General features: G+C 44.7%; 1 protein-coding gene across 1 annotated transcript in view; it reads right to left on the bottom strand.

Moving 5' to 3' along the window:
* The window catches only part of ADAM12 (ADAM metallopeptidase domain 12), a 2,563,649-nt gene that overhangs the window by 578,278 nt on the left and 1,968,606 nt on the right, over positions 1-16,765 (bottom strand). The window contains exon 13 of the mRNA XM_085606237.1: positions 7,099-7,188. Within this exon, the coding sequence (XP_085462363.1) occupies positions 7,099-7,188 (90 nt within the window). The remainder of the gene's footprint in view (positions 1-7,098; positions 7,189-16,765) is intronic.

The raw sequence follows: 16,765 nt of genomic DNA, 5'->3' as shown, positions 1-16,765 counted from the left end.
CAACTTTTTTTCAACCCCCTCAGACTGCGAGAGACAAAATGGCGGCTGACACTTCCTGGTTTCGACCGATTCAAATGTTTACCAACATCTAACAACCAATCAGAATTGCGCTCGCGCACGGCAGGGTGCGCGCACGGTGCGCGCGTATAGATATTGATATGCTTTTAAATGCTATTTTCTCAGGAAATACTGAACAGATTTACACCAGACCTTCAAAAGGCACTTCCTTGACCTTAAGGCTACCTCTCTGCCAAATTTCACGTAATTCTGTTCAGCCGTTCGGGCTGTAGCTGTGTCTAAAGGTCCTATGGAAAATAACATGGGGAAAACGCGTTTTGGGACCCCCCTTTTTTCTCGGCCCCCGCTTGACGAATCACCCCGAGACTTTCAGGGTAGGAGCTGAGCGGAGCGATCCATTAGTTTTGAAAATTTTGCGAGGATTCGTCAACCGGCGCCAAAGTTATTCAAAATAGAATTTTGAGATTTCCTATGGAAACTAGGTTGTAACTATAACTATCTACTGGCGACCGCCAGTAGATAATATATACACATATATATATATATATATATATATATATATATATATATATATATATATATATATATACACACATATCTATATATACAAATACATATCACACCAGATAAAATACACATATGTATATCTGCATCAACATATAAATATATATTCACAAAAGATATGTACATAAGAATGCATCAAATAGGAGGAGGGAAGAACAGAGGCTCACCTTATTTAAAAAGACTACGGAGAACCGCTTGTCCCACAGACGTGCCTGCATTGCTGGCAGCTTCTAGACAGTAGTGCTTGGTAAAGGTGTGCCTGTTGGACCATGTTGCAGCTCTGCAGATTTGATGAAGAGGCACACCAGCAAAGAGAGCAGTAGAGGAAGAGATTGCTCTTGTAGAATGTGCTCTTGGAGTTGTCTGCAGCGGTCTAACCGCTTGCTGATGACAGAAAGAGATTGCAGCAGAGATCCAATGAGCTATGGTCTATTTGGTTATTGGGTGCCCTTTGCGCATTTTTCCATATGCAATGAAAAGCTGATCAGATTTACGTATTGAGGATGTCCTTTGCAAGTAAAATTTTAGACATCTTTTGACATCAAGGGTATGTAAATCCCTTTCCGCAGGTGAATGAGGATCAGGAAAGAAAGTCTTTAAAATAACTGGTTCATTGAGGTGGAAATTAGAAGGCACCTTAGGCACAAAAATGGGGTTAGTGCGGAGCACTACCGAGTCCCTGGTGAATTGAAGAAAAGGCTGTTTAATAGTGAAGGCTTGAATGTCACTGACCCACCTGGCTGATGTGAGAGCCAACAGCAGAGACATCTTCCACGACACAAACTTCAAATCAGCTCTATGAATAGGTTCAAAGGGGTGCCGCATGAGTTGTGACAGAACAATGTTAAGATGCCAGGGTGGAGGCGGATGGGAGGAAACATACGAAACAATTCTTTGAAGAATTTTTGCATTATCCGAGAGGAGTAAAGAGAATGTGTAACATCTTGTCGGAATCTTGAGATAGCTGCTAAGAATGCTTTAAGAGTAGAATGGGAAAGGCCTGACTTTGCCAAATGTAAAAGGAAAGGCAATAGTTGTTCTGGTTTCGAATGTACTGGGTGTATGTTGGCGGCTTGACACCAGAGGCAAAAACGCTTCCATCTGAGCATGTAGGTTTTTACTGTGGAGGGCGCTCTAGCATTAGCTAAGACATCCCTACATTCTGAAGGAATGTCTAAGTAAGCAAATTCAAGGTGTTCAGGCGCCAGGCCGCTAAGCGCAGGGATGCAGGATCCGGATGGCAGATCTGCCCTTTGTGAATGGATAAGAGATTCAGTATTGGTTGCAACTGAATGGGATCGCCTTCGGATAGGAGGAGGAGTTCGGTGAACCAGAACTGGCGAGGCCACCTGGGAGCTATGAGGAGCAGGCGACAAGGCTCTTTCTTCATTTTCCGGAGAACTCTGGGAACCAACGGTATCGGTGGAAAAGCGTAGGCATAGATCTGCGACCAGTTCATCAAAAACGCATTCGCACATGAGCCTTGTTGGGGAAGCCAACTTGCATAGGATGGGCGTTTGCGGTTCAGACTGGTCGCGAACAAGTCCAGATCAAGTCGATCCCACTTCTGAAAAATACATTCCAACGTTAGTTGATGGAGCTCCCACTCGTGGTTGGACGTTGTCGACCTGCTGAGGGCGTCTGCGAGGATGTTGGAGACTCCCGGGACATGGACTGCAGCCAGAGTTATTTGATGTCGGATCGCCCAATCCCAAATTTGCTGTGCTTGCTGTGTCAGCAAAGTGGATTTCTTCCCTCCTTGTTTGTTTAGATAGTGCATACTTGTTGTGTTGTGCGTCCGGATCAACACTGATGCTCCGAGAATGATGGCGCGAAAAGATTTTAGAGCCAGGAAGATCGCTAGCAACTCTAACAGGTTGATATGCCAAGTCCTTTGTTGAGCATTCCATCTCCCACTGACTGTGAGCCCTTGAAGGTGCGCTCCCCACCCTTCGAGGGAGGCGTCCGTGGTGATGACAAAATTTGGAGCTTCCACCAGGAATGAGAGGCCTGCTGTGAGTCCACCAAATTAGCGCTTCCAGAATCTGAGGAGTGATGCGGATGAGATCGTCGAAAGACCCTGAAACCTGTAACCATTGTTTGTTGAGCTCCTCTTGTAGTGGTCTCATCTTGAGACGACAGTTGGGGATCAGGGCAATGCAGGATGAGAGCATCCCCAGAAGTGACTTGAACTGTCAGACAGAAACGCACCTTCTTGATCGCAGTAGTTGGGCAAGCTTGCAAAGCTTGTGTTGTCTTTCGTCTGAGACAAAGGCTTTGGTCCGCAGAGTGTCTATGGTGGCTCCTAAGAACGTTCTCATTTGCGATGGAATGAGTTGAGACTTGTCTAGATTGATGGACAGACCCAGAGAGTGGAAAAGAGACAGACATCTCTGAGTATGGGCGTTTGCGGGTGAGAAAGAATTTGCCTTGATAAGGCAGTCGTCTAAATACTGAAAAATCTGAATCCCTTACAGTCGAAGGTGTGCAGCCACCGGCGCTAAGACCTTGGTGAAGACACGGGGCGCGGAACGTAGTCTGAAGGGAAGGACCTTGAACTGAAAGTCCCTGCCAGCCACTCTGAACCTCAACAACTTTCTGTGTCTGGGTAAAATTGGGACATGAAAGTAAGCGTCCTGGAGGTCGAGGGTGGTCATGTGATCCCCCACAGTGAGAAGTTGAAGGATTTCTTGAAGAGTCAACATCCGGAAGGATTGTTTCTTTAGATATTTGTTTGGGGACCGAAGATCTAGAATGGGGCGCCATTTTCCCAATTTCTTTTTGATCAGAACAAATCTGGAATAGAAACCGGTTCCTCTTTGTAATCTTGGAACAATTTCGATCGCTCCCTTCCGTAACATCAAATTTATTTGGGAAAAAAGCTCTGTAATATGAGCTGGAGGCGGGCCCTTGGGAGGAGAATTCGGAGGAAGTTTGACAAACTCCAGAACATGGCCTCTGGCCACAATGTCCAAAACCCATTTGTCTGTGGTTATAGCAGACCAGGTCGAGTAAAAACGGGAGATCCTTCCTCCAACTTTTATAGGAGTTGGCAGTAGAGCAGGTGGCAGGAGGCAGTTGTCACTGCTTCTTGGACGTATCACGTCCGCGGTAGGATGATTTCCTCCTGTTCTGCGAATAAGATGTAGATGGTTGTTGCCTGAAGGATTGTTGTTGTTGAGTCGAGTAACATTGATTACTGTGATAGGATTGGTATTGTCTTGATTGGTTATAGCCTCCTCGACTGGAGAAGGATCCACGGCCTCTAGCGCCTCGAAAAGGCGGTTTCCGAAACTGAAGAGTACCAAGAGATCTTGCTGTCTCAGTATCCTTTTTAATGGCCTGCAGGGCATCGTCAATATGCTGGTCAAAAGGCATGTCGATTACCTTCGTCTGAACTTCCTGACGGAATGATGTGGATTTTAACCAGCCCTGTCGCCGCAGAACTACGGCACCTGCCATTTGCTGAAAGCCTGTAGACGCAACATCCACGGCCGAATCGATAGCCTCAGCTGAGATCCGTTCCCCTTCTTGGACGATTTTGAGCGCTTCTGACTTGGAGGGCACAGGTAACATCTCGATGTATGGAGAAATGTCCGCCCACTTCTGCCTGTCGTAACGGCCTAAGATGGCCAGTGAGTTAGCTGCACGGATGGTAGTGGCCGCCATGGTCGAAACCTTTTTCCCGATGGCGTCTAGACGTCTCCCATCCTGATCGGGAGGAGCAGACAGTGGAGAGGAGGGATTCCGTGCTCGGCGTTGTGCTGCTTGGGCGATAACTGAATCTGCCTTAGGCTGACCTATTAGACATGCTGGGGAATTATCCGGTGCCTTGCACTTTTTATCGAGACGAGGCAGGACCTCCGGGATGGAAGCAGGAGCCTTCATGATCTTCAGTTCTTCTTGCCAAATGAAATCAATAATAGCTATCGTCCATACTTGTTTCCTCGGTTGATCTTTAAAATCGTAAAGGAAACAATAATCCTTCTTTGTTTCCATAGGAAGGAGGAACCGTTGAGCCGCTCTCTCCATTAGAAGATGAAAACCTCCGATGTCTACTGGAGGTGAGTCCAGAGGAGCAGGAGTAGGAGGAGACGGGGTTTGTATTTGATAGTCATCCCATTTCGTTAGGAGGGATCTATCATCCAATTCTCCTTCCTCCCTGTCATCGTCCGCGGTGTGAGCTTCCTGAGAATGATGGCACATGGAAGCTACCAGAGAAACTGGTCTGGGCGACCTCAATACTGATGAAGATTGAGGAACAGGTGTAGGTGGTATAGAAGAAGCCGATTCAGATGGAGGAAACCGGCAATAGTAATTGTCCAACATGTACTGCAAATTGTTCAGCAGAGATAGAGTCAGTTGAGCCGTAGAGTTTGACTCTGGAGCTGAAGTAGCAGTCTCTGGGCAGTACTCATCGTCTTGATATTTAATGAGGAGCTCAGAAGGGCTCCTGGCAGTACAGAATCTATCGTCCACATCAGATTCTTCCTCATCTGCTGTATAATCTAACAGCTGCTCAGGCAACGCAAGAGGCACTCTGATAGGAGAGGTGTGAATCGGAGAGAGGACCTCCAAGGAAGATCCGCGCCTTTGAAGCAAGGAAGGCGCTGCTGTCGACGGTGGCACTTGTGTAGACAGTACCACAGAAGATTTTGAGGATGCTGTGGTCGCAGATGTAGACCAGACCTGAAGATCAGTACATGAAGATAGTTGTAGCGTCGACGAGGCAGCCGTCGACGAGGCAGCCGTCGACGAGGCAGCCGCCGACGAGGTAGTCGTCGACGAGGGGGGTGTAGATGAGAGGACCGTCGACGATTGCCTCGTCAACAGCTGCCTCATCGACGCTACAGCTATCTTCATGTACTGATCTTCAATCCTCGACGACGAGGCAATCCTCGACGATGAGGCAATCGTCGACGACACTGTCTTCTTCTTCATCGTCGACGAAGGGACGTTGACGGCAGAGGAGAGGGTAGTGATGGATGTGAGTGGTCTCACAGAGACGGACACCAGAGTCGACGGCGAAGACGCCGACGACAGTATCATTTGAGGCTTCGGAGACGAGAAAGTAGCAGTTGACGTCGTCGTCGTGGCGACGGCAGGCTTCGTCGACGAAGATATCGTTGTCGAGCTTGTCGCCGAGGAACCCCGTTTCTGAGGAAAATCCTTGTTAGGAATAGATTTAGAAGCCTGAGATTTCGCCACCTTTCTCGGGGGTGAAGGGGGCAGAGTTTTACCCTTACCAGGTGGAGGAGCCTTTTTTGATGTAGAAGGCAACTCTGCACTCTTAGAGGTGTGCTGTGTTTTCAACACCTTAGCCCCAGGAGAAGTAAAATCCATGTCAGCACTCCTCTTCCTAGAGGAAGCAGTATTGACCAGAGGAAACACTGCCAACATCAGATAAGGGGTTGTCCTGATCTTTAATCTTCTGTAGCCACAGAAGTAGACGTCCCTCTCTGTCCCTCAGAGTCTTTTGAGGGAACGTCCTGCAAATCTTGCAGTCCCTCACCTGATGGTCCGGATACAGGCAATAAATGCACTTCTTGTGGGGGTCTTCTGTAAACAGCCGGTGCTTCCCACAAGACTCACAAGTTCTGAAGAGAGATTTCTTAGAAGAGGACATCATGAAAATAAGAAAATCCTGAAGAATACCTGAGAAGTACTGAGCAGAGGTCAGGGAGACTCCCTTCACACGACGTGCAGTAGAAAATCTGAGAGCCTGAGCCTCTGGGGACAACATTCTGGAGGGTGCTGTCGCCTTATTGGCTGTAGTTTGGACTGTATATAATTACTTGGACGATTCATGAAAGTGGAAGCTATTTTCCTATTAACTTCTGGCTATTTTACTTCCTGATTCTAATTTACCTAATATATGGCTATGTTATGCATATTTATTGCTATTTTTATCTACCGTGGGACTCACACTCCGACGACGGGGAATGATTCAAGCATGTGAATCTATGAAAGATACCCCAATTCTGGAGAAGTTTCAGTGTCTATTACTACTAATGGTTTTATGTTCTGCTACATTTTCATTGCCTGTGTAGCGTTTATTAGACTTTTCCTCCGAGAAGTAGCTGCTAATGTGTTACCAGTATAAGGGGAAGTTGGGTGCACACGTATTTGTTCCCAACCCTTAAGACTTACCTGCTGTTTAGTGACCATACTTACCTACTTGTTTCTAAGTATAACATAGGTATGTCTGATGTTCTGAATAGAATTGAGCAAAACAACAAATTCACATCACCTTTAAGGTATTCACAGCTACAAACAAACATTGCTAGAGTTTTTACTCATTTTGTTATGGCTTGTCGGCTTTTTACCCCTTTCGACATAAATAAAGGATCAGCACGTTCTCTAAGGATTCTCAGATTCATTTTGATTTGGTATCACAGCTCTTCAATTTTTCACTGCTTTGGTGTTTTGCTTTAGTACAATTGTGTTTGTTGTCATCAATAACTTAACACCATCAAGAGGAGCACTGAATTGATCATCACCGGAAGTGACATTTACCTTGCATTCCTGGCAGCAGAGTCCATGTGCACACACTGCGTCCGGTTTCAATGTGCAGGTACTGGCATTGCAGCAAGGATTTGTGCATTCCTTAAAAATACAATAAAGAGAAGTTCAAGAACAGGTGTTAGTTCCTTGCACCCCGATACATCACACCATCAAAAAAATACACGAGCTGCTATATGAAAAATATTGCATGAGCGCCATCAGAGCACACTTGTATACATGGAGAACTCCACTCGTATTTCACAAAGCTTTAACACATAGGGCCCGATTTTGATGTCGGATGGACACAGGTCCGTCCGACATCAAAATCGGGCCCTAAGTGTCGATTCGGAACTGGGACCAACTGACCTCCTGTTGGTGGTCCCAACCCAGCAATTGGGATGCGACCAAACACTGTTCGGTCACACTCCTATTCTTTACAATGGAAGCATGAATTCTGACCGGAATGCATGCTCTCATTGTAAAGAGAAGAGGTGCAGTTCATCCCTGCACCCCGTGGTGACTGCCATGGGGAGTAGAGATCAACAAGGTGGCACCATAGGTGCCCCCTCGGGCCTCCTCTCGGAGGCTGTGCACTTATGGGGACACTGCTGGGGGCCCCAAAGTCAACTTCCCACAGCCTTTCTGTGTCGGAAAGGTCGGCACAGAAAGTTTGTCGGAATCCGACATTGTAATCCCTCGGGCCGAAAGAGCCACCCTTGGGATTACTTGAGGCTTTCTGAGCGGCAGACGGTCTCTCCGAGCCTGTCAGAAGCCATTCGTAAATCCAGTTCAGAGTCCTTTCCAGCCGAATCCATCCAAATGGGTCAGTCAGAAATGAATCCGAACAGCTGATTACGATGCCGTAGGAACGGCGCCGACCTCGGTCGGCGCCGTTTAATATGGCATCGTAATTGGCCCTAAAGTGTGAAAGAGTGACTGAAGCTAGTGCTGACAGTGGAGTCTGCTTTGTACATTATGGTAGGTGCTGAAGTGGTTAAAGCAGCTCTTGCGTTCATGCAATGCTCTTCAGAGACTGATTTCATGTCAAAGAAACCTGCCTGAAGAAGCAAGAAGCTTGATGTGCAATGCGGTGTAATTGAATAGTAACAAGGCATCATGGGCGAATGTAGACACGGTGTCCAGCAGTCTTCAGAAACAGTGGTTAACACACTTTCTTTAGAGCCAGATCAGTGACAAACTGCTGCAGGCCGGTCCTGTGCCCCTCTGAAGGACGGCACCCTAGACATAGGCTCAACTGACCCATGCTAAAAGCCGGCCCTGTTCTGATGTCACTGAATTAATTAGTTCTCTACAGCCTCTCTCAGCTTGCAAACAGAATGGGCTTGAAGTACGTTTGTGCTGGCCTCTAGAGTTTCAAAAAGGTTTGCTATGGCAGAGGAGCTTCAGCCCCCCTGCCAGCACCCTCAAAAACATGAAAAATAAAACTATAACAAAACGGGTTTTAAACCTGTTTTTTTTTTCTCCTAAGTGTGCCAAGTCTTAGGGGCAGGGTTAGAGGGATGACAGGTACTGAGGGGGGGTAGTATGCACTGCCTTCAGTGTGCATGCTGGTTTGGCCAGCTGTCTCAGGGCGGCCAAACTGACATGTGCACCAAAGCTGTCTCCAACCGGAGCTGCGTTGGAGACAGCAGGCACAGGCTCCCAGTCTCACTTGGAGCACAATACGAGGGTACACGGGCCAATCCTGATGCTGTACTCCTGCTGCATGAAAGCAGTATCAGGATTGGCCGCAGTGTATTCTGGGAGCCTGTCTGCAGAGGAGCAGGTCGCAATTGAGCTGGCTGAAGGTAAGTTCTTATTTTTTCAATTATTAGCATGTTTTCGTCATAGTATGTCTTCGTCCCCCCTGCCCCCTACTCTGCCCTGACACCAGCCGCTACTGGCTTCCATAAGGCACGTTACGATAATAGCCATAGCGTGCTATTACTACTTGGTGCCAAATTACAAGAACAGAGTCCTGGAAAACAGCTTTTCTGTTAGCAGCTGAGGAGACCTCCAGCAGCATAATATATTTTAACAGCAGCACTGAAGTTTAAGGTTGTAACATTTACATGTATGGTTGCTTATTTAATGTCACTCTTCTTGGAATTGTATCCAGTTCCTTACATGCTCCAGAGCTAAACCTAGTAATACCCATATTCAGTTTTGGACACTGGACAGCCGAAGCACATAAAAAAGCATGATTACTTACCAGTAATCTTGATTACTCCAAATACCCTTCCTTGACCCAGTACTTGCAATTTGGGGTGTATCACAGGTCTCCAGGCACTACATGACTTTAAGAAAAAAGAATATTTGATCCCGTCCTGCATGGGTTCTCTCGCTCTTCCCTTTGGGTCTACTTAACCCTGCACACCTCTCTCCTCAGTCTGTCGGCCACATGTATTAGGGATCAAAGTTGTGACAGATTGGGAGAGTGGGTAGATATGCAGGTAATGGACATGGAAAGGTATTTGGAGAAATTAAGATTGTTGCAAAGTAACCAGGCGAATAAACTACCTTGTCTCAGTACTTACAGCATGAGGATGTAAGAAAGCAGTATATGACAACTTTTAATCCAAAAAAGGCACGCAGCAATTCAAGCAAAGTGCCTGAAATTAAATGTATTATTCAGAAAAAATGAATCCTAATAAGTGAACTATTTGATTTCGATCCTCTAGTAGCTAAAACACTGTTTCCAAACTCTAGACTCTTACCATCACCCACATCTAATTTGTTATGTGAAATGAATGTCGTGGGAGTGGACCATTTAGTAGCTGTATAACTATCCTGAAGTAATGCACCTGCTGCGTCTGCCCAACAAGCTGCCATTCCATGAGTTGTCTGCTCCCGAAGGGACCTGGAAGAGAAACTCCTTGTTTTCCACACGCTATATAAATAATAGCTCTCATCCAGTGATTTAAGCTGGAAGACGTTTTTTGGCCTTTCTAAAAAAAATCTCAAATTTCACAAATAGAATATCACTAAGTCTGTTTCTGCTGATCGAGCAATGAAGAACCTAAGGGCTTTTACAACATCCAGAATATGTAACAATTGTTCTTCTTCCAAGGAACGATTGTGCAAAAAGGAAAATAAAATAATCTCTTGCTGATTTTAAAACAAAGAGAATATTTTTGTTCAGAAATTCGGACACAAACATTACGTTTCTAGCACGCCCACAAATGTGCAAATAGGGGGCTCTGACAGAAAGTGCTGTCAAATCCTCAAGTATCATAGCGGCAATGACTATCATTAAGAACCAGGTTTTGGAGACACAAATTTTAAATCAGCTTCTCCTATCAACTGAAAAGTAAATCATGATCACTTCCACTCATGTCCTGAGCAGAAGAGCAGGAAGTTGGAAATACCCTGGAATGGTAGAAAAGGCACAAAGCAACACTGGAATTCATGATGCAGTCACTGTATCCATTGTCATAGCTCTCTTCTCAGGAAACTTGGAAAGAAAGCTTGGTAAATGAGAACCCTTTGGTCTTGCAAAAAAATGTACCTGTGGTATATCAAATCTCTTGGTTTGCTTAGGAATATCTTTGGAGTCAACTGGAAATAGAGAGAATGTGGGAACAACCTGTTCAGTTGATCTACTACTACGTTTTACACACCCTGGATACAAACATCTTGTACACTAGAGATGCCAAAGGCAGAGATCTTCCTCCTGACTGGTTATTCACATGAGCTTTGTTACTTGTTTGTGGTCACCACCAATACCTTATCTTACAAAAAGGAGTACAGATTGAAAGAGTGCTCCCTTCATGTTGAACAACTCCTTCTAATTTGAGGAATGAACTGTCTCTGAAATTCCAGAGTCTTCAATGATCCACGGCTACCACCCAGCCCAGACTGCGATCTTCTCCAAGGTACCACAAATACACAGGCTCACTTCAAGGAAAATAAGAACTGATTTATACACCTCCAGGTGTCTCAAGAAAAAAAATACCCAGACCTTAATTTAACAAAATCTGAGCTTAGCATACCTACTTGAACTTGAAGACTCTGCCTGAAGCCATCTGATTTTTGAGGAGACGAGATTGACGTTTCAATGCTCTTTAGTCAGGTAAGGAGACTTATGCCACCTTTGACTGAAATCGTGTCCTAAGAAAGATTAAGTCTTAAGAGGGGGGGAAATGTGACTTTGAATGGTGAAAACTGTGCCTTTGAAGCAGATCACAGGCCTTGTCTGTGTTGTAGGGATGGAGCATGAATGAACCATTTGTCTAGGTAGGACTGAACCATGTCTCTGTAGTTGTGAAGATGTTCTAACAGACGAGCCAGAATGTTTGTAAGCAGCCTCGATGAAGTCTTAAGACTGAAGGGTAAAACATAAAAAAGGGAATGTAGACACGAAATCTTGGGAATTTTTTAGGCATTGTATTCATCGGCACATGCAGATAATCATTTTGCAAATCTACTCAGGTCATCAATTCTCACAGATTAATTAATGCCATACTCTTTTGAAGCATATCCATTTTGAAATGAATAGGCCTTATGTTGCAGCTCACTGGTTTTATAGTTAAAAGAAGTTTGAATTTGGCCTGAGGTTTTGGCACTAGAGAGATTCCTGAATACACCATGTGCTCCATCTCTACTGATGGAACTGAAATCTCCGCCCTCCTTTGTAGTAATTCTGAAATTCCCTGAAAAAGTGCCAGTTGTTTCAGTAAGGACTTTGACAAAGGGGTCTGAATTGTTCCTGAATTTGGAAGCAGAGTAGGGAATTCTATTAAATATCCTTGCCTGTTTATATCCAACACCCATTTGCCTGTGATTGACGTTTCCCAAACATAAATCAATTGAGATAGGCTTCCTTCAACTGGATCTGGCAGCCAAAGGATGGGAAGAGTCAGGACTACAATTTGTGTCTTGGATGGAAAAAAAATAATTGCTCAGAAGACAGTTGTTTGAAAGCTGAATGATCTCTGCCTCTTGAGGATGAACCACCAAATGGCAATTTGACGACAGCTGCTTTCTGGGATCTTCCTATCTTCCAGTCGTATAGATACATTTGACTTTTTCACGCAACCTTACCTATATCTGAGAATACTACAGCTTTAATTTATTACAGCAGACATCCGAGATTTATTTGGCCTCTTTTTCCATATGACCCAGAAGAACTACAGTGCCCTTGCAACCAATAACTCAGTAAACATCAAATGAAAATCCTTAACCATGGCGTGCATGAAGAGTGGCTATGTAGTGGTTAGGTTTAATCTAGTAAAATGTTTTGTAAAAGTCGACTCAATTCATTTATCAACCGCATTGTTCACTTCCTGCCAGGTTGGCAAATATATGGTTCAAAGTTATTTGAAAGGGAAGATCCAATTTCCCCTTGGCAACAGCATTCTGTCTCGAAAGAAATTAGAGTACGGCAGTTTTTGACTCTTTTCACTCCCTCACCAGGTGCTCTTGAATTTATTTATTCACTGAAGGTTTTGGGGAATGAATAAACTACAACGTCTGAAACATCCCTGTGCTGTATTAGGACCTCATTTTCAAAGTGTAAGGGTGGATTGTCAGCCATATAGTTGTTACGTTTGTTAATCTGACCACTGGGTGAACTTTCCTTTTTTGAACTAGATCTTCATCATCATCAGAGCCATATTCAGATTATGGGCAAGATGATATTGAAGACAAACATGAAATCCACCCAGAAGAAGAGACGATTTTAATTATATCATCCCTTAATGGGACCTCAGAAACAGATTTTGACCCATATTTCTTCCATATTTCAGTCAGGCATTTTATTAATGACTGACACTATGCGTGTGATGTGGTAGAACGGTCTAAATCCTCCTTCCTATTTCTGTGTGCGCCCTCTTCATCTTTCTTTCTGGATGTATGAAGGCATTTAGCAGTGTGCTTGTGATGCTCCATCTCCAATACTCTCTAATATAGTCTGGTAAAGGACCTCAGGCAAGTAAGGGACTGCCTGATAAATTCACTACACAATAAAAAGTGGGGCAGTCCTAGAGAGGACAACTAAGGAACAGACCTATTTATCCCTTTTAACCCAAAGCTCAGCCTCAGAATAGCAGATAAGGGAAAGAAGCATGCTAACACCTTCATTTGAGTTTAACTAAGCACTGTCCATCCATTTGCACAAGACAACAGGTGCCCTCATTCTGCCTGCTGGCGAAGAAATCATGTGCCCAGCGATATAGTTGATATATTACTGGATTGTCCTGCCATTGATCCCTTGTAGACAGTCTTGGGGTCTACGGTCCGGGAATCCATGGATTTGTCCCTGCCACTTCCGGAACCCTTATTTCTCCTACATGACTTTTCAGAATTTTCCAACCTGACCCGCCATACCCGACATCTTCTCATCACTGCCCTTTCAGCTGCCAAGATCTGTATTCTACACCACTGGTGTTCTCCACAACTGCAGTCGCATGAGTATTGGCCTGCAGAAATGAACAACACCGAGTCCTGTGAAAAGGTCATTTACAACTTAATGGACAAAGCAGATATTTTTCTTCCCACGTGGTCTCACTTTCTTCAGGATGCCCCTCCCCCTAATTGCCATGACTCTTGATTCTATCTTGTCATTGTCACTGGACCCCACCCCCTAGAATTACTGTACTTGGGCTTTGCCTGAATGATACATCTCCCTGCCCTCTCTCCCCTTCTTTGTAGTTTTGTCTTCCCTCCCTTCTTTTTCCTCCTGTCCTTTTTATTTTATTTTCTTCTCTCCATCTATAGCTTATTGTGTCACTCCTATGCATTTGTTTTCTTCCTTTCTTATATTTTAGTAACATTTTGTAATGGTACATGTATTGCAAACAGCATTTGTATCTTAGGAACTGGTTGGTGGAGTGGTGCACCGCTTAATAAGTCGTCAATGACGGTAAATAATCAAATAAGTCCTAGTAGGTGAAAACATTTTCTTTTATTTTCCAAACTAAAGATTTGCCAGCCAACGCGTTTCGTTCATAGGAGAACTTCTTCAGGGCAAGTGTAGGCTTTCTTTTCACATTCAAATCAAAAAGTATGGATGTAGGTGGAAATAGTACAGCGCGTGGGCCACCTTGGTAAGGGCCTAGGTGCGCAGTGTGCTGTAAACTGGGATTCGAAGGACTCGTTCCTTCACGAACAAACAATCCAGTGCAATAGTTTAAATACAATGTGTAGTCCGATAGCAAAAGCTACAAAATGGGACACAATGGTCTCAAAATTATATTGGAAAAGGCAATTCCTTAGTTTCAATTTGCTGTATTGAAGCCAATGGCATCATGAGCCTTAGAACGAAAGGGACCCTGTGGTATTTGCACTATATACCAAGGTCCTGCCTCGCATTGTCGTCCCCCTCGCGGCTCCGTAATTTTGAGACCATTGTGTCCCATTTTGTAGCTTTTGCTATCTGACTACACATAGTATTTAAACTATTGACATTGTCACACCATTCATGTGAGTAGGGTAGGGATCTGTGTACCCGTCCTGAAGAAGAAGCAGCGCGCTTTGAAACCTGTTGACACACGCAGGAGGTCTTGTACATTAATACAACATACCTCCACCTCACACCTTTTTAATAATACCGACACCAAGGCTTATTAAAATTTTTTACTCCTATGATGCTAAGTATTTTTTAACATTCACTTATCACTCACTCCTGACCCTACCTCTCACCACCTCTCACACCACACATAGAGACAACATCAGTGCTCCCGTGCATTTGTTGGTAGTAGCACGCCGCGTTCCGTAGAGGGATGCGAAGACCCCTATGATGAAGAAAGACACCAAAGGCCCTTTTGGTGTGTGACGGGTATTTAAGAAACACGATGTGCTTCACACCAATGTAGGAAACACACTTGACCCATGATCAAACATCATCAATTGCAATCTTCCTTGGGTGTATCTTTTTGTTTATCAATAATTGTATGGGGAGGCTGAATCCACCCCAAGTGTTCATGTAGTACACCAACTCTCCACTCCTTCCTTTGGTTTTTTCGATGTGGAGATTAATTCACCATAATGCCAGGGGAAGCGGAAGCAGAAACGACTTCACATGCCTTTGACTTTGAGTTTCACTCACACATATACATGCTTACTCATACACACGTATTCACACGTATTCTCACATACACATGTATTCTCACATACACACACAAACAGAGACACACACACACTCTGCTTACGCATACACCCATTCACTCTTACATAAACTCACTCAAAACAGCAAGCATGCACACAACATACATACATTTGAAAGCATTTATTTGTACTTACCTCAGCTGCTAGGGAAAGTCATATTACAGCTATTTGTACTTCATTTCTTATTAAACTAATAGCAAACAATGTAATATTATTCACTATTAATTTAATAAAACATTTGACAAAAAACAAGGAGAGTGAAGCCACCACCAACATCAATAAGGAAGAGCTGCCAGTGGTGGCTGGCCACCTAAATAGTTGGTGAGCAACCACTGACCAGCAATGTCTGGTTAGCGTCAAAGTTGTCCGTCATGGCTAGTTATATAAAAAGAGTTTATAACGCACCGTGACTGAGAACTCTGGCGTTAAAGGCTGAAGGCAGTGCGAGTGCATTAGTGGGTTAACAATAATACATTTAAAAAAAATTGTACTCACCCACTGTATGCGCTGGCTCGCCTTCGGTCCTCCTTAAGTCCCTCGGTGCTGAACTGCAGGCTGCAGCAGTTCTCCAAACCAATCAGAATGCTGCTCCCATGCTGCCGATAATGTTAGCAGCATGAGAGCAACGCTAGTATTGACTAGAGTAGGCTGCATCGACGGCCTGGCAGGCACAGGGTGCCTGTGGCTGCTCTCCATCCAGCTGTCTTAGACAGCTGGATGGAGAGATTTACACTGCGCATGTCAGGCTGGCCATCGCAAGACAGACGGCTAAAATGACCTGAGCAGTGTAAACTGCTGGAGTGAGCACCACTCTCCTGCTGCCAGTCAGCAGCAGTAGCCCCGCCCTCAAACACAGCTCGGCTGAGGAAAGGGCAAAAATAAAATGGTAATGAATTCATTTTATTACCATTTTATATTTCAACTTTTGCAGCGCTGGCAGCAGGGGGGCGACGCTCCTCTGCCCTAATGGACGGGCTGCTGCTGTGAGCGGCTTCTGCTCCTGGCACTGATTTTGCCACTGCTGATGCTAGAGGTCCCAAAGGGGTTGCAGCAGCGACCACTGGCGACCCCTAAAGGACGACCATGCTTCACGGTCATTAATCATTGTTTCTGCTTTGACACTCTATAATGAACTGTACACAGTGGTATGCTGACCCAATCCATTTTGGGTCATAATCACAGACCACACTCAAAAGCTCTGATAAAAATACATCATCCACTTAAAGTAAGCCATTTTATGAAAAAAAACAATTACCTTTATTTTAAGAGCTCGAGTGTCAAAACAAAATCATGCCCATACCTGTGAAGTGAACCCTCGGGCGCCTCTGTTTAACAAATGCAAGTAATCCAGGACCTAGTCCTGCAATCAACACCATGTCTGCGAACCAGACACAAAAAGAGGCTCAGGGAAGAGGTTTGTAGGGTTAAATATGCTTAGTGGGATAGTCAAAGAACCCATGTAGGATGGGATCAAAGTAGTTTTTCCAAAGGTCACATGGTATCTGGGGAGGTGGGACACACCACAGATTGTAAGGATGGGGACAAGGTAGGGTTGAGGAGGTAACGCTTCAGT

This window comes from Triturus cristatus, chromosome 1_2 (assembly GCF_964204655.1).
Source record: "Triturus cristatus chromosome 1_2, aTriCri1.1, whole genome shotgun sequence".
In the NCBI taxonomy this organism is placed as follows: Eukaryota; Metazoa; Chordata; class Amphibia; order Caudata; family Salamandridae; genus Triturus; species Triturus cristatus.
The sequence above is the reverse complement of the archived record's forward strand: the minus strand, read 5'-3'. Positions and strand labels throughout refer to the sequence as shown.